This window comes from Glycine max, chromosome 4 (genome assembly GCF_000004515.6).
Source record: "Glycine max cultivar Williams 82 chromosome 4, Glycine_max_v4.0, whole genome shotgun sequence".
Taxonomy (NCBI): domain Eukaryota; kingdom Viridiplantae; phylum Streptophyta; class Magnoliopsida; order Fabales; family Fabaceae; genus Glycine; species Glycine max.
The window spans coordinates 49,994,794-50,015,496 of NC_016091.4; the positions used below are offsets into that span (position 1 = coordinate 49,994,794).

A 20,703-nucleotide genomic window follows, 5' to 3' on the forward strand; every position below is an offset into this window, starting at 1 on the left:
AATTATACACACATGAATCCCAGTAGAGTGGTAATTTGTTAGGAATATTGAATATGAATTTGCGTGGTACATGGTCACTATCTAAAATTCAGAAATTTTAATAGCTTTCATATACGTTTGATGTGGATAATTCTGATAAAGGTAAAAGCTACCATTTCTTACAACAGATGTTTTCTAAGTTCTAACTTCTAATTATTGTAGTTGTAGTCAATCCAAACAAGGACACCATTCGTATGTACCAACTTTTTCCTTAGTTAAACTAATTTAATTTTTAAGTTATACGTAATTAATAAAAAATGAAAACTCTAATCCTCTCAGGGGCATTAATCTTCCAAATTTTCTTCCAATTTCCAGACTCATTCAAAGTATGAAATTGATTGATTCTTTGAATAGGTTTTGTTTTATTTAAGCTAGTATAAGAACTTCGCCGAAAAAATTGGGGTAAAATAATTGACTCAGAAATGAAGAGAATCACGATGCATTTTCCACACTGAGAAAGGAAGCACACGCTTATTTCATCTTATTATTTACATAAACCAAAAAATAAATATATGAAGCGCATTGAGAAATAAACCAAGCAATCAGTTAATTACTTTAATTTTTTCATTTATAAGAGAAATATTTTTCTTGTTTGCAACCTATTCAAAGAAATACAAATAGTGTTTGCAAAAAAAAAAATACAAATAAAAAAAAACTATTCATATAAATTATGGGCTTATCATGGATATTATTTAGGAAAATGCTTGACGGTACGAAAAAAATTCGTACTTTTCACACGAAAGAGGTTGCTTAGCTGTTATCCGCAATTAATAAGTAGGAAAATAGAAATTCACCCCAGTCAGAGATTTAAAAGTAGCAACTTTAGATACAAAGTCCAATTATATAAGGAAAATATATAATCTAAAATTGTAAGAATTATATTCCTCTCTGCATCATTGAAAATAATCTTAAAATCTTAAGTGGTAGCAGAATGCAAGTATGCCAGGGCCCTGGCAGTTTCTGTTGCTATTTGCAATCTTGTTTTCCATGTAAGTCTTAAAGATTGACCTTGATTGTGAAGATGCTCGTAAACAGTACCATTGGGAACAAATTCATAAACAAGCAAGGGAACTTCTGTCTCTAAACAACATCCCAATAGTTTCACCACATTTCTATGGTTGATTTGAGAAAGCAATATCATCTCATTGATGAAATGCTCAACTTGGTTTGGGTTACCAATTCTGGACATTTTTATTGCTACAATTCTATTGTCAGATAATATTCCTTTGTAAACTGTTCCCTGGCCACCTTGGCCTAAGACCATGCTTTCATCGAAATTGTTGGTGGCCTGACTTAGTTCCTCCACTGTGAAGATTTTAGTCATTTCAGTTGACCCACTATATCTGACAACCTGTTGTTGTAATAACAGGCCACCGTTTTGTTGAAAATATTGCTCTCTAAGCCTGATGAGATTTCTCTTCTTCGATGTCCAATACATATAAAAGGTTCCCCCAAGAAGTGTTAAGATACTTACACTCACAGCTGAACATAGACAAGTGGAAACAAAATTATTTCCTGTCTGCTCTTGATGACACGTGTGATAAAAAATTATTTTGTAACTTGAATTGTATGAAAATCGCCTCAAAATATGAATTTAGATTCACAAAACAGTATGTAATTTATATTATATATTCTTTATACAAATTAAATGCCTTTTAACGATATTTATTGTAATAGTAAATCTGTGGTTAATCTTGTATGAATGAATCTAGAATAGAATGTTTTGTAATTCTAACAGACAATAATATACTCACTCAAAGCAATTATGATTATGCGGCTACTGCTGACTTTGGGACGACATCCTGTTCCATTATTTTTTCCATCTCCTTCATATCCTTTTGGACAAGAACAACTGTAGATCCCTGGACTGTTGCTGCATATTGATCCCTCTGTACAGTTGTGGGTTTTCTCATTGCATTCATCAACGTCTAAAAGATAATTAGTTAGTTATAGTTTATGTTTTCACAATGAATGGGAAGTTTTGTTATCGAAAAAAATGAATAGGAAGTTTCAAAGAAAAAATGTTGAGCGTTGTTTATAATCTGTCATTAATGTTTTACACTTGATAATAATTACACAAATGAAGCAAAAAGTACTGGCCGATCTCAAAATAAGAAATAGTTTTAACACTCCCAATCTCAAAATAAATGACGTTTTAACATAATTAAATTTTAACCAACAGTTTAGATTTTTTTAATAAAAAAATAAATTTTTTATTTCAAATTTATCCCCGAATAAATAATTAATGAATAGTTTTTTCGATAGATTTTTTCTGATCGACCAAATTACCGAAGAATTTTTGTTCTTCAAAAATTCATTAAAAAATAATCTCTTTTATTTTTTTATTTTTATGCTTACCAATGGATTTGAACGGTTAGAAATCATAAATTTTTTATGCAGTGAGTAACTAATAAAGATAAATTAAAAAAATTATATACTCATTAAGTTATGTATTAATATTCTTAATTTTATAAAAGAAAGTTTAATTATCTCTTACTTTCAAATGAGTAGAATGGAGTACGTACGTACCTTGGCAACCATTAGAGACGTAAGGGTTGCCCCGATAACCACTGTAGCATTTACAATGGTAACCAGGTCCCACCTCTGCGTCGCGACATTCACTATAGTTTGACTTACACAGATAACTTGAAGCATTCTTCATAGCATCTTGGCACGTGTGAGTCCCCACTGCCCAATCCGCAACAACAGGAAATTTGTTGTTAGTGCTAAGGTTGAAGATGTCTGTGATGTGGAACTTGTAGGCTCCGTCCTTAACCAGAAATGTATAACCACATGGATAGGACTCAAGTCTCTTGGTGTTATTTCTGCGGAAGATATTTGTAGAAGATTCATAGAAGAATTCTGATAGCCTTTGTTGTATTGGAGTCTCGCAACATAAGGTGCCAGAGCATGACTTGTCAGGTGCTGAGGCTGCAGGAGCGTACACAGACATGCATGCAATAGTAGGGTACAGTATTCCTGATGCATTTTCCAGATTATATACCATTCCAGCCGCGTCAGCACCAAACACAATTAACTTGTTTTGGTTGGATGATAGGTGAAAAGGTCCGAGATTCATTGCAATAAATGATTCCCCAGTTAGATTATTGATGAGGCAATTTCTGGCCACTGGCAATGAAATGCTCAATTGGCCGTACTCGAGTGAGATGTCTAGCACGCTAATTTGATGATAATCATTTTGCAAGAATGGGGTGGGTGGTGAAAGGTTTCGGTGGCAAGTGATGAGAAATGAGGTGTTGAGGGAACAAGCTTCCGTCATGCCGAAGGGAAAGGGAATGATAACGTTGCCACACTTTTGTTGGCAGTTTGGCTTTGACAAAGGTGGTTCAGTTTTAGTTGCTGCAATAAAGAACGCAACAAGTAGCAGCTGCAACAGCAGCTTTGAATATTGGACACCCATTTGCAGCTGCTTTTCTTTCAATTGTGTGCTCTTGTAACCTATAATTTACTTCGCAGAAGGACCGAAACAGAATATTAATGGTTGCTTCAGGAAGACTTTGGGGTCAATGCATGATAAGGTTCAATTGCGCCTTCCATTGATTTTCCTAAACTTCACTTTCTACACGTTGATTGAGTTAGCTAGAGGTCAAGTAATGATAAAACAATTTTTAAAAAAAAATTAATGGATTTAAAATTATTGGATATCAAAATTATAATTTAAGTTGTATATTGAAAACAGTACGTTAAGAAATTAATATATAAAACAGTATTATTAAAAATACAATAATTAAGAATTGTTAAGAACATTAAATATTATTTTTAAATTATTTTTTCACTTTTAATTCATTAAAAATTATCCTTAAAATAATAGTTACTAAAACTGTTTAATCAATAGTGATAAAGTAGAAATAAAGGAAAAGAAAATAAAAAAAATCATTTTAATTTTTTTATACCCATTTTTTCTTTTCTTTTATGTGTTCTTTATTTCTCTCTTTCTTTGCATGACATACATTCTATCTTTCTTTTTGGTAAAAATTAGTGTTATACTTAATAAACTTAAAATTTAATTTTTCCCTCTCTTCTCTCCGTCTTCTCTTTTTTATTTTTTATTTCTTCTTATATTGTTATTCTTCACTCTTTTTTAATTCATAATAAATGTATATGTAAATTAATTAAAAATTAAGAGACATATAAGAATATAATTAATAAAAAAACAATTAATACGATCTTAAATTTTGCAAAATGATAAATAAGTAGAAATAAATTTTTTCCAAAAATCAAACAACAAAAAAGAAACTGTTGAGTATCTATTACATGTATCAAACATGACTTTCTCTATTTCAAAATGACTGATGTTGATATGCAATCCGCGTCTCCGATGACTTGCAAGTCATACACCTCGTTTCCACACTTGACTCTCCCATTGAACCCTCCAAAGCCATTCTTGCACTCTACACCTAATTTTGTTTTTGTCCACTCCTTTTTGTTTATTTTATTCTGCATTGTTATCTGATTTGAGCTTGCATAAGCCCAAAGTTAATTATCCTCTCTTCTTCAAAATCAAATTGGACTATCTTGAGCCCATTTTTTATTATAAAAAAACATCCAAAGTTGGTTCACCACTCTCTAGGCCTAGGGAAACCACCTTGCCTATAAATTTGCTCAACAATGAACAGAAAAGGGGCTACCAGGCTTCTGTGAAAACAGAGAAACAAAAGGCACACAAAGAAGCAAGAAAGTGGATTGCTCCTGAGGAGGAGGAGACCATGAACAAACAATCAGCAGTTGGTTCATCAAGAGCTCATCACCCTCTGTTTGCCGTTTTTTATTCTTGTGTTTTTATTTTTAGTAGCCTTCTTTTATTACTTTGCTTGTTTTGCTATGTTGGACTTTTTTTACCGGTGGGCTCGGCTCAACGTTTCTTCTATGTTCAATCGAATTAAGGGAACTGCGGGGGCACCCAGCATTTTTGCAGGTAAACTCAGCGATTTTCCAAAATACTCAAAATAGCCTTATGGATATTTTTGGTTACAAATAACATATTACTTTTTTCATTTTTGCAGTGTCTTTTTCTTTTTTTGTAAAATCGCACTCCCTTAATGTAAGTTGATTCCGTTAGTGTTACTTTGTGAGTGTTTGTTATCGTCGGTAGTGCACGTGCGTTGTTTACATATATACGGTGAAGTTTGGTGATTTTTCATCGTCGAAGAATAAATATGTATTAAAAAAATTCAAAACATACGGATTATCAATCTATATGTTTTGAATTTTTTTAAAATTATAATCTTTTTATACATTATTTTTTTTACAAAATTTGATAATTAAACAGATTTGATATTTAATTGAATGATGTATTTGGATGTTTATTAGAGTAATTGAAAATTAAACAAATATGATATTTAATTGAATGATGTATTTAAATGTTTATTACAAGTATTGATAATTAAATATATTTGGTATTTTTTTACATATGTAAATTTTTATTAAACCTATGATTTTTATTTACAATTTATATATGTAAACAAATTAATTATTAGATAAAAATTAATTATCACAAAATTTATTATGTAAATTTACATGTGCATTAATTATATATTAAAAATTTTAATATTATATATAACGACATTAATTATTTTGTAATATAATTAGTTTATTAGCTTGATTGATTAGAACATTGTGAAAAAAAAATCATATGAATCTCTTACAGATTAACAATCTATAGGTCCAATAGAGATTACTAATCCGAGATTTATGGATTGTCAATCCGTATTGGACTTACGGATTGTGAATTTGTGTTGACTTACTTATGCCCAGCAAAATTGCCGGTGCCTTAGCAGTTCCCTCGACTTAAATAACGCACCCCAAGAGACTCCAATAGCAGTCCAAGTTCAACTCACAGTGCCCTCTTCGCCTTTCAATTCAATCATGCATTATGTGTGCTCTTTTTTCATAGTCAATTATTTTTTCCCGTTCAACTTTTTATTTCCCATAAATACAGTTGACTCCTTTTCCCTAAGCTTTATTAAGAACGGAATTCAGTTTTCTTTTTCTTTTCTTAACTTGAAGAGAGTCCTATGTTAAGTTAAAGCAGATAATTGTGCAGCGGGTGACATTTTTAAGTTTTTTTTCCATAAATAGTACCATTGGAAATGAATTCATAAACAAGTAAGGGAGCTTTTGTCTCTAAACAACATCCCAATAACTTTCATCACATTATGATTTATTTGAGAAAACACAATTATATATCCTATTAGTGAATTGCTCAATATGATTTGTTTGACTGATCAAGGAATTTTTAATTGTCACAATTCGATTATCTCGCAATAGTCATTTGTACACTTTTCCTTAGAATTAGTTAAGGTTAATAGAATAGAAACGATTAAAAAAACCCTTAGGCAATCAAGTAAGTTAAATCGAGTTATACTTCCTCAAATAAACCATAAGAATGTGGTGAAGTTATTGCGATGTTGTTTAGAGACAAAAAACTTCCTTACTATTAATTTATTCCTAACGACACTATTTATGAAGGTTTTCAACATCAAGGTGAATTATTAAGAGTTTCGTGGAAAACAACATTGTAAATAGCCACAGGAACTGTTAGAGCCCTCAAAATAATAGCGGAAATTATTAAGAGAATGATAGATATTAATACATTGATCATGACAACCATGAAGTAGGTAAGGGTTTCCCTCGAAACCACTTTAGCAGTTACACCAATGAATGGTAGCATTTACTAGTACTGTTTTGTGCCCTACACGGATAACTTGAAACCTTCTTCATAGCTTCTTGGCACGTTTGGTTCTTCACTACCCAATCCATCCCAACGGGGAACGTTGTCTTGTCGAAGTTGACGAGGTCCGTGAGGAACGCGTGCCCGCACAAGTTGAAGTCGACCACGCTCCCTGAACCGTAGGAGAAACCCGACAAACCGCGCGGGATCGAAGTCTCGTAACAACCGGTGCCGGAACAAGACCCGTTCGTTTCGATGTCTTGGAGCCTGTTGCACAGGGACACGCATCCCGTGGTGTAGTTCCTTCCCTTTGAATCGATTCCCACCACTACTCCCAGCGTGTCGCACCCGATTACAGTAAACTTGTTTCGGTTCGAAGAGACTTGAAAAGTTGTTAGGTTTATGTCTTGGAATGTTTGGCTCACGAGTTTGCCTCTTTCAGCGTAGCAGTCGCTGGCTACTGGCCATGAAATCTGCAGCTCGCCGTTGAGTGAAATGTTTAGCACGCTTAGGTTGGTTTGTGGCAGAAAAGGGTGTGTGATGAAGAAGATCGAGGTTCGGTTGCAGGAGACGAGAAATGAAGCGTCCAAGGAACAATCCTCAGTCATGCCGAATGGGAAGGGAATGGTGACCTAGCCACAGTTTGGCTTTGACATGGGTTGTGCTTTAGTTTCTGCAATAAGAAGCACAACAAGTAGCAGCTGCAGCTGCTTCGAGTGCACAGCCATGACTTTGTTTCTTAGGTTCTTGTGGTCCTGCCATTATTAGATGAATACAAATCTCAAGAGTCAAGATGATCTCTTATGGTACTACTGTAATGGTAGTTAGAGAGAGAGAGAGAGAGGTCAAAAGGATTGACTCTTCTACTGCATAGGAGGATCAATACAAACAAGGTCGCCCTACAAAGAATCTCAATATTTATGCTACTGAATTAATTAAGTGTTGTTGGTTTGGTTTTGATGGGTTTGTCATGTCTCTAACCTCCTGAGACTATTAATATGGTATTCCAATAAGTAAACCATTAGTCCATGTTGAAGACAGTTCCCAAGACTTATTTACGCCAATAGATTTAGCCTAAATTAATTTACTAACTAGCATTTTAACTAAGGAGGCGTTTGTTTGATGGGATCTTCTTTAATTTTTTTTATTTAATTTGCAACACTTTGAATCGTATCAATTTCTTTTAAATTCAATAAATGGTATCTTTATAAATAGCACTGGAAAAACTAGTAGGATGATGTTTTGGGAGAGAACAGCGTTGCTTAGTTGATAATGATATATCCATTCCTTCATTAGTGCATTGCCAAAAGGAAAAATCATTTTCAATAGTTATAATCTGAACAATGGTGGCAGAGCATTCAATGGTAGATCATTGTATTTGTCAATCCACTTCCTCAACACACATATAACCATTCTGAAAATAAGACAAAGCAACTTTACCACATGACTTCTAATGCAGAACTGAATAACAATGAACTAAAAGAACTTTATCGTAGCCACCACAATATATATATTGAATCTTCGAATTGATGAAGTGCCACCAAGGCACCAAGTAGCACTCTTCATCTACCATCCCATAACGGTGACATCACATCGTTGCAAATGGTGTCATCCTCATGCCCAGCACATGTAGTATAATGACAATTAGCATAGTCTGTTGTTTCTGTTCGACCTGATCTTTCACCAATCACATATTCTGTTGAATTTGATGCGGCATTAATCCATGTAGTTGTTGTTGTCATCATTCTAAGACTATCCAATTCCATTGCCACTTCCTTCATGGTAGGTCTTTCCTCACCTCTAAGCCTCAAGCACCATTGAGCAATGTTAGCAACTTCCTTCACCTGCTCACTATTTCCCTCACTCACACAATCCTCTACAATTTGGAACAAGCAATCATCCTTCACAGCTGAAAGGAAATACAAGGCTAAGTTTCTCTCTTCCTCTGGCATGTCAAAAGAAAGTGCCCTTCTTCCAGTTAGCAACTCCGCAAGCACGACACCGAAGCTATACACATCGCTTTTCTCAGTTAGTTGGCTGGTCTGAAAGTACTCAGGGTCAAGGTAGCCAAGAGTTCCCTGAACCAATGTTGTTAATTGACACTTGTCACGTGGAACCAATCTCGAGGTTCCAAAGTCAGAAACCTTAGCTGTGTATTTGTCATCCAACAGTATGTTAGTTGACTTAAAGTCCCTATGGATGACTGGTATGGAGGCAGCAGAATGCAAGTATGCAAGCACACCAGCCGTTTCTGCTGCTATTCTTAGACGTGTTACCCAGGGAAGTGTGGTGTTTTTGTTGTGAATGTGGTCAAAGAGGGTGCCATTGTTCACAAATTCATAAACCAGTAGTGGCATTTCTGTCTCTAGACAGCAACCTAGGAGTTTGACAACATTTCTGTGGTTGATTTGGGACAGTACAACCACTTCATTGATGAATTGTTCAATTTGGCTGTGGTCTACTAGTTTTGATTTCTTGATAGCAACAACTTTGTCATTTGGAAGTATTCCCCTATAAACCGTACCGTATCCTCCTCTGCCAATGATTCTGCTCTCATGAAAGTTTTCGGAGGCTTTCTTTAGCTCAGTTGCAGTGAAAATTTTGGCTCTCTCAGATGATCCTTCCATGTTCGCAATTTGCTGCTGCAACATTAAGCCACCATTTCTCTTAAAATATCTTGCTGTGAGTCTCACCATTTTTCTTTTACGGAACACATGGAATAGCCAGCCACTACCAATTAACAACAGCATAAGGCCTATGCCAGTGCCTACATTGACAAAGTTGCTTGTTGAATCAGTCATTAATTTTTCTCTGGTTTAAATATGTCATTCACAGATATCTTTCTATTGCTGATCCAAAAATACAGATATCTTTCTATGACTTTATTTTATAGGTGAGTTATCCCTTGAACTTCATTTTCTGTAGTAGATACTAATCATATTACACTTCATACTATTACTTGCAAACAAATGTCACCTCTATTACTAAGATGGGAGCTGTGAATCTATATTTTTTCTATAGAATAGATACTGACCTAGTTGCAAAAAAGTCAAAAGTTGTAGCTTAAAGAAAGCAAAAAGATAACACAATAGACTACACGTGAGGAGAAAAATCAACAATATTAGAGATCAAAAAAATGTTCGAACAGATCAAAGATCTTAAAAATAATGGAGCAAAACTCAGCATTTTTTTTCATGTCATCCTTTTGTTTTGGTATTTGTCTTGTTCATTTATTTGCACTTGGTGCTATTATGTAAACCAGAGAAATAACACGTACCTATCACAATCTGATTAACCACATGTGGTAGATTCGAGACACAGCCACTACCTCCTTTTCTGCCATCTCCCTCATAACTCTTGCTCTTGGGACAAGAGCAATTATAGCTCCCAGGTAGGTTAAGGCAAATATCTGAACAGTCATTTAGACTCGGATTGGCGCACTCATCAATATCTAGTAAAGAAACAAGCTAAAAACAGTTATTCATTTATCAACAAAAAAAAATTACAATTTAGTCTAATTACAACTTTGTGGAAACATAATCTGTACCTTGGCATCCACCATGAAGGTATGCATTTCCCACATAACCTTCTAAGCATCTGCAAAGGTACCCTGGTCCATTGTCAGAATCAATACATACACTATTTGCTTGGCAGGCATAACTAGTTAAATTCTTCTTAGCTTCTTGACATGTCTGATTTCCAACAGCCCAATCAAGCACTGTGGTAGCTGTTTTTGTCTTCTGAAGTTTGATGAAGTCATCCGTGGAGAACTTGAAAGAGTCCTCTTCAACCAAAAGAGAGTAGGCACAAGGAATATTCATATCACTATGCATCAAATTTGATCTCAGGACACGAGCTTGATATGCCAAAATGTTTTTTGGGATAGAGGTTTGGCAGAAACCAATGCCAAACCAGGATCCATTGGCTGAACTTTCTACACTACTACAAAGTGAAAAACACCCTCCAGCTGAGTAGTTTTTCCCAATTGTTGCATTGATGGTTGAAAGGGTGTCACATCCAATTCCAATGAACTTGTTCTGAGAGTATGAGAAGTGGAATGCTTGCAAAGTCATGAATGAATTTCCGGAATCCACTAGCACACCCTTTTCATCATAGCAAACATAAGCTACAGGGGATTTTATCCTCAAATGGCCATTCAACGACACCTCTAAAATCTCAATATTTTTTGTCACATTCCACAGAAATGGTTTGGGAGGGTTGTGACTTGTGTTACAAGCAACATAAAAGTTTCTGTTCAAGCAGCAGTTCTCAGTTGTACCAAAAGGATATGGAATGTTCACACTTCCACATTTATTTTGGCAGCTAGGACGAATTGTTTGCGACATTGCTGAGATCATTAATAGAAACCATGCAACTAGCACAACTTTTGTATCATCCCGTGATAAAATCATTGCTGCTTGCAATTCATCATCAAGAATTTTGAGATTAAGCAACTGCTGACATCGCCATGAATTTTGAATCTCTCAAAGTTGAGGCTGTAGAAGTCAAGCTTCAATTGTTACTTTTTTTTAATAATTATTATTATAGTATATTGGATTTTTCTTTTGGTTCATGAGAATAAATATGGCTTTCACACCTTCTTAATTAGTGTAGCTAGGCTTCTATTGGACCTTAAAAAAAAAAAGAATAATTTGCTTTAGAGAACAACTACTATGTACTGTATGCATAATGTAGAATAATCGTTGTTGTGGAGTCAAGCTCATTTATAGCGGGTATACCGGTTAATTAACGCAGTAAAGATAACTTGTGTATTAGTGATTTGAGAAAGTTTGTGCCAAGGTTTTACAGTATATTTGTAAAAGACTAAAGTGGTGGGCAAGGGGCGAAATCTTTATCTAAGGATGTACTTTCGGGGTCAGTAAAGGTCATTAGAGAACTTAAAAAACTTTTGGTGATATGGTAAAGGCAATGTTGAAGCTTCTATATTGACCGTAGAGGCGTAGACCGTAGTCCTATGAAATTTACAAGGCCGTTTCGATGAGCGGCCATTGAACTAGAAAGAAAGAAAAAAAATAATAGTAATTCTAGGATTCCAAATTGTTTATGTAATTGGACGTCAGTTCTTTCTTTTCTTTTTATCACGGGTAATCGGGCAATTCAGTTGCTTTTCATAGACCTCGGTCCAATGCAAGAGAGAAGAATGTTTGGACTGGGCATAAAATAATAGACATGTGGGCATTTTTTTCTCTTTTGACAGCTACAAACCATTCCTGTAGAATCCTAAACACAAAAAATAGACTTGTGGGCATAAAAAATAGACATCTGGAATCCTACATACACAAAAAAATATGTTTTGCTTAAGAAAAGAAATGGTTGAGAATACCTTAATAACATGTCAATTTCTAAATGTTAGAGACTTGAAATATGCAATGTGTTTATAAGTTTCAACCCATAATACATAGTTAAGTTTAATATTTATACAATGCAAATTCTAATTAAAAATAACCCCTACAAACTTTTTCTTATAACTTCCAAAACTTTTTTCCAATAACTTGTATCTTTATTTTTAATATCCACTATTGATAGCGTTTGTCTTGGATATCCACTTTTGTTGCTTTTTCTAGTCTTTAATTACACTCTCTACATCTTCATTTTCTAGCCATTTTTCGACTGAGTCAAAACAATGTAGGTGTTAACTACAAGCCCTTCACGTTGAAGCGCGGTTTTTCGATCGTCTATTGGATCCTCTAGAAGCAAAATTAGCTTTCGGTGTAATCGCTCGCATAATAGTATGCAAAAGCTGATTGAGTTTTACCCTATATGTACTATATGTGTTTTGATCCGTGTACATTTTCTACACTTTCTTCCTCGGTCTGATTGCCTACCAAACCAAAATCGAATCAGTAAACTATCAACCTACACATATATTAACCTACTAAATAATATCAAAATCCGTTTTCCCCAACATTCATGTTTTTCTTTGTCATAACTTCGTAAATGGAGTAGCACTACCCATCATTGACAACTTTGTAATGCTTCTTCAACATTTGTTTTGGAAAGGGTTGCAGAAGGCATGAAAGGTTTTCAAAGGAAAGGGTTGCAGAGGCCATTTGATTTGTCTTTTGCCTCAATTTCATGAATCTTTAGCACCATTCTATCCATGTAAAATATGTGGTTGATTTGCTCAAACAAAATCATAACCGAACATAATCTTACCCCCATATAAACCATTTTGATTCCTCCTACTTATCATAAAGAACAAAAAATCACGGCTCCTCACCATTGCATCTGACCCACCTTGCCTGCGAACGTATCTGCTCCTTGCCAAGCCATTCACCAAAACTCACCAAAACTATACTATCTACATTAATTCTTCTAACTCAGTGGCGGAATGTTATGATTTTTGTCGCATTTATTAAAGGTGTGGGTTTTGCTGGTTCTGAAGAGCAGCTTGGAAAATTCGTTAATTACTTCAAGTCTACAACAAATGAACATAAATTTCACTTTAATTAATTAGGTGGTTCAACTCACAAAACACAGCCACGATCGCATGACCAGAGAAAAAACCATTTATATGTTCTGCAAAATGAGCTTAAATACTAGTTATAAAAAGTTAGTTTATTAAATTATAAATATTTGGTATAATTAATTGTTGAGATTAAAATAGTTGAAAAATATAAAATATAAAAAAATAATAAAATTATGATTTATTTAAGACTTAAATATATTTTTGATTCCTAATATATATCAACTTTTTACATTTGATCCCTAATAAATTTTTCCTTTAAATTGAGTCCTGAATATTTGTAAAAATTTTCCGAAGTCCCTGTCGTTAGTCCAAAATCGTTATCTGTCAATGTGTCTACTAACCGGTCACGTGTCGTGTCACATGTACCCGTTACCTAAGTGGAATTACACGTAGAATTATATAAAAAAAAAAAACGAAGTCATTTGGATCTAGGTTAAAAAATACTTGGGACTTCCCAAAATAACTCAATTCAGTTTCCACGCCATGGTCCTCCGGTGGAGTCCAATTCGGAGTAGCGCAATGCGTCATTGCTAACGTTGAGCAACAGTTTTCAGAATTGACACCCACCAACAATCATCTCCTCCCTTAATGTTTATTGTGTCGTCATCTCTCTTCCAACCCCATCACCACGATGACGCGGGCCGCCACGTGACCTCCCTACATCATACCACACCATCATCACTAGAGAAGAAATTTGGGCCTAACTCAACCCTAAAAGCTAGCTCATAGAGTGAGGGTTGCCCTCATTTTATATGTTCTATCTTGACATTATCTCTAGTCAATGTGAGACTTGGGTTTTTTTTTTTCTAATTCACCCCCTCACGCCCAACACTCTTTGGGCTTTGTGTGTGGTCCTTTTGAATGGATGTAAGATAGGCTCTGATATCAAGAAGAAATCTGGGTCTAACTCAACCCTAAAAGCTAGCTCATAGAGAGAGGGTTGCCCTCATCTTATATGCTCTATCTTGATACTATCTCTGATCAATGTGGGACTTGGGTTTTTTTTTTTTCTAATTCACCCCCTCACGCCCAGCACTCTTTGGTGGACTTGGTGCGTGGTCCTTTTGAATGGATCTGGGATAGGCTCTGATACCAAGAAGAAATTTGGGCCTAACTCAATCCTAAAAGTTAGCTTATAGAGCGAGAGTTGCCCTCACCTTATATGCTCTATCTTGACACTATCTCTAGTCAATGTGGAACTTGGATTTTTTTTTTAATTACCAGATCTACCAAATCCACGCCCAAAACCATCACTCATCACCAAATCCAAACAAAACATCATCAAAACCACTACCCCGCATCGCAACCACCTTCACGACTCCACCCATACCCAAAATCCTACGAGCTACCCTCCTTGACTCATCAGTGTGGGCCTTCCTTGAATCCTCAAATCCTTAACCACAATGCTCAAAAGCCCACCCACGTAGGGGAGGAGGGGAGAATGGGGGTGGGGGAGGAATGCAGAGTTGGGGGTAGTGGTTGTGCTGGGGAGAAGGTGGAGAGAGGGCATTGGGAAAGGGAGAGAGAGAGAAGAAGAAGAAGAAGAAGCACAGTGGAATCGCATGTGGCATAGAAAAAAGATGAATCGCGTCAGTTAATTAGTTTTTTTTTCTTTTAACCTAAATTCAAATGACTTCGCATTACTTTTTTAAAAATTAAAAAAAAAAAACTTTTTCCATGTAAGCACATGACATCACACGTCGCATCTTAACGTGTCCAGTTAATAATCACATAAATAGTTAATGAATTCCGACAAAATTTTTAAAATATTAAGGATCTGATTCAAAGGAAAAATTTATTAGGGACCAAACAAAAAAACAGATATATATTAGGGACCAAAAATATATTTAAACCTTTATTTTAAAAAAGTAACTATGAAATTAGATCAATATATTGAGGATAAAAATGAAAAAAAAATATAAAAAATTAGAAGTTAACATTTAAAAAAAAAATATTTCAAGTAGCATTTTAAAAAATGTTAAAAACTACTAAAAAAAAACTTATTTATTAAATAGTCAAATAAGTTTTTCAATTAATAAAAAAAATTAAAATTAATTGAAATATTTTAACGAACCAGAACCATTATGTTTCATAGTCATGTTGCATATCATTTTCTTGAAAAAGGTAGACATGATGGAGGCATATGTAAAACTGTAACAATGATCTTTGACGCTTGTACAACCTATGGGCCATATAGAGAAAAGGCAGTATGTTGAATCTTGTACAACCTATGTATGGGCCATATAGAAAAAAGGCAGTATGTTCCCAATTGGTGATATCACTTTTATCTTTTCTTTACAATTATTGTACATAATAACTACTGTATATGGAATGTGGTCCAGGGAAAGTATGATTGTTTTCCATGCATTTTCATGTTAAAAAGGAAGGGGGGGGCTTCAGAGGAGGGGGTCCCCTACGTACAGCCCCTTCCAAATTAATCCAAACCATAGTGGTGTTTGGCCTTATTAGTCGTGTTCTCATCCTCCTCTAGCACGGTCGTTCAATGGGTATGCATATATATGACCCCTCATGGATCATGTCATTGGTGTTTATATTTGCATATTTTGGCTTTTTGATTCCTCAATTTCCATTTACTGATAAATAAATAAAAACAGGTGAAAATTGCAGAGAAAAACAAAGATAATTATTTTAAGGTGTATGGAATCCTTGAATTGAGAATGAAATATCATCCTCCAAAGACAAAGACTGAATTCGAGAAAGAATTTTTGTGTACACAGTAATAAGATTAAAACTTAAGCTATCCAAACCTCCGGCCTTGCTTTGAATTCGTAGTCACACATGCATTGTAAACTTTTGCTGAGAGATTTATAGTTTGTCCTTGAAAATATCTAAATGTATACCCTATTTTAGGTGAAGAGAAATTAAAACAAAGATAAAAACAAGAAAAAAAGTAATAGATATAATAAATGATATGAAAAAAAGAGATATTTTTTTAAAAAAATATGGTGAAAATGAAATGAAAGATAAAATAGGTCTATATTTATAATAACCCTTTGTCCTTCTATGTCGAGCTTAAAAATAAAGCAATAAAAATAGAGTGCCAATAAAGGTCCATCCCAAAATAGGGTATACGGAAAAAAGAAAGGGATATGAAGAAAATATATAAAAAAAAAGTAATAAATGTAATAAAAAAATGATAAAGATAGAAAGAAAAAAGTTTTAAAAAATTAAAATATATTTTTGGTTTCTTATCTTCTTACTAGAATTAGTTTTGATTCTCTATCTCAATACTTATTTTGGTTCTTTATTATTTTTCAAAATTGGGTAAATAATGTTGCACTTTCAAAATAGTGGTTTTTTAATATAAAAAAATGATAAATAATTTTGAACCTTATTTTTTTTACTGATTTAAAACAAGAAAATTATCTCATTAAATTTACCAACATGAAAATTATAGGTCACAAGTACTGTTCAAACCGAAAAAGACTACAAATATGATAAAAAAAAAAATTGTGTGTATAAAAGTCAGTTCCACAAGTAACTTGAAAAGAATCTATATTAATTTATTAGTTTTATAATTGTTCATAAGACTTACCTTTCACGTGTTTTTCAACATGTGTTGGGGTCTTTTTTGTTATTAGTTGGGTTTCATAATTTTTTGGTAGAGAATTTCATATAACAAATTTCACATATTTAACTATTCAAAAAAGGTTAAAAATCTTGTCACAAAATAAAAAGATCACCGTTTCAAAATGAAAATAATGATTTGAGAGATAACGAAGTAAAATGAATATTTTAAAAAATAAGGATTAAAATAAATTTTAGTGAAAAGATTAGAGAAAAAGTATAATAAAAGAGAAAATGTGTGAGAATTTGTGTTTGTTGATCAAAATATTACATGATATTAATATTGCATAGTTTACGTTGAGTTTGGTTGGCTAGAAATAAAACGGATAGTGCAAATAGGTGTGATAAAAATAATGTTATAGTTATTTGGTGTCACTGAAATAAAGTGAAAAAATTTGAAAAAAAAATGGGACTCTCTTCTCATTTTTACTTTACTTTTCATCTATTTTTACTCGCATATTTATCTTTTCTCTTATTCTTTTAAAAACGAACATTTTTATTTTTATTATGTACTCCTCACCTATTTTTATTAACATGTTCTATTTCCTTTCATTCTTTGTTCTTCTCTTCTTACTGAACGGACAATTACATGTAACTTAATTATTGTTTGATTTGCTAGCTAGATATAGAAAAAAAAATCTGGAGTGACTTTACGTCAACAATTTCCCTAGCAGAATATGTCATTTTACTATTTTAGTACGTAAATGCATTGATCTTTCAATCAATCAGCCATTCAGCCTTGCTCCTATGTCCTATTCCCGTCCCGTTATTCTTTCGGCCCTTCCTCAATCCATAAAAGGTTAAAGTACGGAAAAGGTGGATAGGGTTTGAGATTGGCAGCAAAGTGTCTGCTTGCAGTGGTTTTTCAGTCTCTCAGAATGCATGAAGACAGACACATTTTGGCGTACTATAATGGAATATAATAATTTTCACGCATTGGTAAATGGTGACCGACTATCGAATATACTCCATGTATGACTCAAATCAAGATTTTTTTCATATATGCACACTCTCTCTTCATATATTTCTTAATATACATTAGTTTTTAATTTTATTTCTTATTTATGCTTGTTTTCTAATGGTAGTTGGAAGTCAAGTTTGATCATCCCGATTTTAGTAAGTAATTATTTTTTTAATTTAAAATTTTATAAAATATAAATATTATATTATATAAAAATTTTGTTTAATTAATGTCAAAATTACTTATTTATTTAATTAAATTTTATAATTTTGTTTTTAATTTTTTTAAAGAAAAATATATAGATAAAGAAAATAAAAAAAATTGAATAAAATTAGAATACAAGTTTTTAGTTACATTGTATGTAATTTTATAGTTAAATTTATGTGTTGTTGATACTTTTTTTGTTATGTTCATGGGATTTAAAAATAAAAAAATTAGTTAGTAGTATTAAAACAAATTAAAAAACACAATGAAAAAATAATTGATACATCTATCTTATACAATAGACATAAAATTTCAAAGTATAATAACTGAGATGATAGTTGAGAATAATGAAACATATTAAAAAAAATACAATTATAACGCAAATATGACAAAACTAATGATGATCTGAAATATGTTGTACAGGATACGTGTCTTCTTCTATTTGGATCACTTGTTTGTTAAAAATAGTCAAAATTTCTGTTGTACAAAATCGTTTCCAATAGTTGGATTGTGTTAACACCTTTAGCGCGTCTTTATCATTTTTCAATTCTGTTATTTCATATTCAATAAATTTTTTGAATACTTAGCATGACCTGATTGTCGAAAAGAACAATCGTCTAACCAATTTTGATTCGTGAATTCCATGAGGAACCCCTATAGGTGCAACTTGCTTAATTAAATGTTTGAGTTTGTCTATGCTACATCCCAAAGGAATATCAAATCTTATTGGATTTGTTTTAGTAAAGGAGTAATCCAAAAATTCACATTGACGTGGTATGTTTCACTTCCCGTTGTAATACATAATTGCATCATGAATAGGAGTGATAGTTGATTGAAGCAGGTTGAGTGTAGCATCTGATGTTCTAATGATGGTACATAATAATTCTATAGGGCCAACAACGAGCATTGCTCATTGCACATTAACATTGTGTAAACATCATCATTTTTTAATGGTAGAGATTGAAAAAAATATTGCTGACCTACACCTATGAATGGTTGTCGATAGTAGAATCCACTAATTGATTGTTGGTTAGTTGAAAGGTGTTGTGCATTCTACGCTTGAGTGTATCAAAAAAACAGTCATTAAGAACTCGCATTGGTGTTGGAGTGGGACTTTAAAAATAAACACCAGTTTGATTGTGTGTGATTGATCCATTTGAAAAAATGACGGTTAATATGGAGTTAGCAATGGTCTGGCTGCTTGTTTATCCCTAAAATAACATAGTAATAAGATTGAATTTGGTTTATGAAGGTATGATGTGTGAAATTATGCATTTGTATTAAGTGAGTTTTGTGTTATTTATAGTTGTATGAATATTTTGTCATGTTGATGTGTATTGGAATCCAATGTTTCTTTGTCTGTAGTAACTGATGTAGTAGATGTTCATTATAATTTCAGAGTAAAAAAAAGAGATTATGAGTTATCAATTTCATGTCAGTTATGTTAGTGAGACATTTAATTTTTTGTAGAGACTGATGCAAATTGTAGAGTGTTGTCAATTTGAACAATGATTTTGTCAAGTAACTAATACAGGAGACGTTCATGATGATTTTCAGGGTGAAAAAAGATATTATGAGTTATTCATCTCATGTCACTTTTGCTTAAGAGACATTTAATTTTCTATAGACCAATGCAAATTGCAGAGTGTTGTCAATTTGGACTGTGATTTTTCTTATGTAATTAATGCAGCAGACGTCCATGATGATTTTCAGAGTGAAAAAGAGATTATAAGTTGTCAATTTCATGTCAGTTTTGTTGGTGAGACATTTAATTTTTAGAGATGTGTGCAAATTGCAGAGTGTTGTCAATTTGGAGCAGTAATTTGTTCCTTGTAATTAAGTCGTTAGACGTCCATGATGATTTTCAGAGTGAAAAAAGAGATTATGAGTTGTCAATTTCATATCAGTTTTGCCGGTGAGACATTTAATTTTCAGACACGGTGTAATGTAAATTGCAAAGTGTTGTGAATTCTGACAGTTATGTTACCATGTCACCTACCGTAGTAAGTGGATAAACTGAAAATTGCTAATTTAAATTTAAAGAAAAAAATTATTTCAATACGTAAAGTGATAACTGAACACGAACATAAGACACTACATGAAAAGCTCAAAGCAGAAATAATTAAAGCATGAATGATCAGTAGCTTACTAATCCCATTTGAATATTGTTTCATGAGATGGAGACATATTACTTCCTTCGAGCCCGAAAGAGGAGTCAGTACCACTATCATGATTTTTTATCCAATAAATCTCGTATTCATCTGATAAATCCTCATGATCAAGATTAGAGGTTGAGCCATGTTAGTTGGTTGGTGGATTATTATTGTGACAGATCTTATTGCAACATGGTCATAACAGAAACAATTGTTCTAATATTACTTTATCTTAAGTTTTTCCTTAGTCAAGTGTGATTCTATAAGTATTTTATTAATAATACAGTATAATGTTCTTCTATAAATACATTGTTAAACAAAAAGTCTTATCATTTTTAATTAAATCTAATAACATAAACAAAATAATTATATTTATAAATATAATTATATTAATAATAACTATATTACAACATTTAGATTTAAAAAAATATTCACCTAAAAATATGTTAAGTTAATTAAATAATAAAAGAAAAATAATTATATTTAATAATATCTTTTTCTTATTAAAAAATTATAAAATTTAATTAAATAAAAAAAGTTATTTTAAAATTAATTAAACAAAATTTTATATAATATA

The 20,703-nt window shown here is 32.9% G+C and overlaps 1 protein-coding gene and 1 pseudogene across 1 annotated transcript; both read right to left on the minus strand.

The window, feature by feature from the left end:
• Nucleotides 1–845: 845 nt before the first annotated feature.
• On the minus strand, nt 846–7,458 carry LOC102661831 (wall-associated receptor kinase 2-like; annotated as a pseudogene).
• Nucleotides 7,459–8,022: 564 nt separating this feature from the next.
• LOC113001466 (putative wall-associated receptor kinase-like 16) lies at nt 8,023–11,484 on the minus strand. The gene is made up of 3 exons (XM_026128315.2): nt 10,278–11,484; nt 10,008–10,181; nt 8,023–9,497 (listed from the first exon to the last, which is right to left on the minus strand). The coding sequence occupies exons 1-3, from the start codon at nt 11,140–11,142 to the stop codon at nt 8,293–8,295; spliced, it is 2,244 nt and encodes a 747-aa protein (XP_025984100.1). The 5' UTR covers nt 11,143–11,484; the 3' UTR covers nt 8,023–8,292.
• Between the last annotated feature and the right edge of the window lie 9,219 nt (nt 11,485–20,703).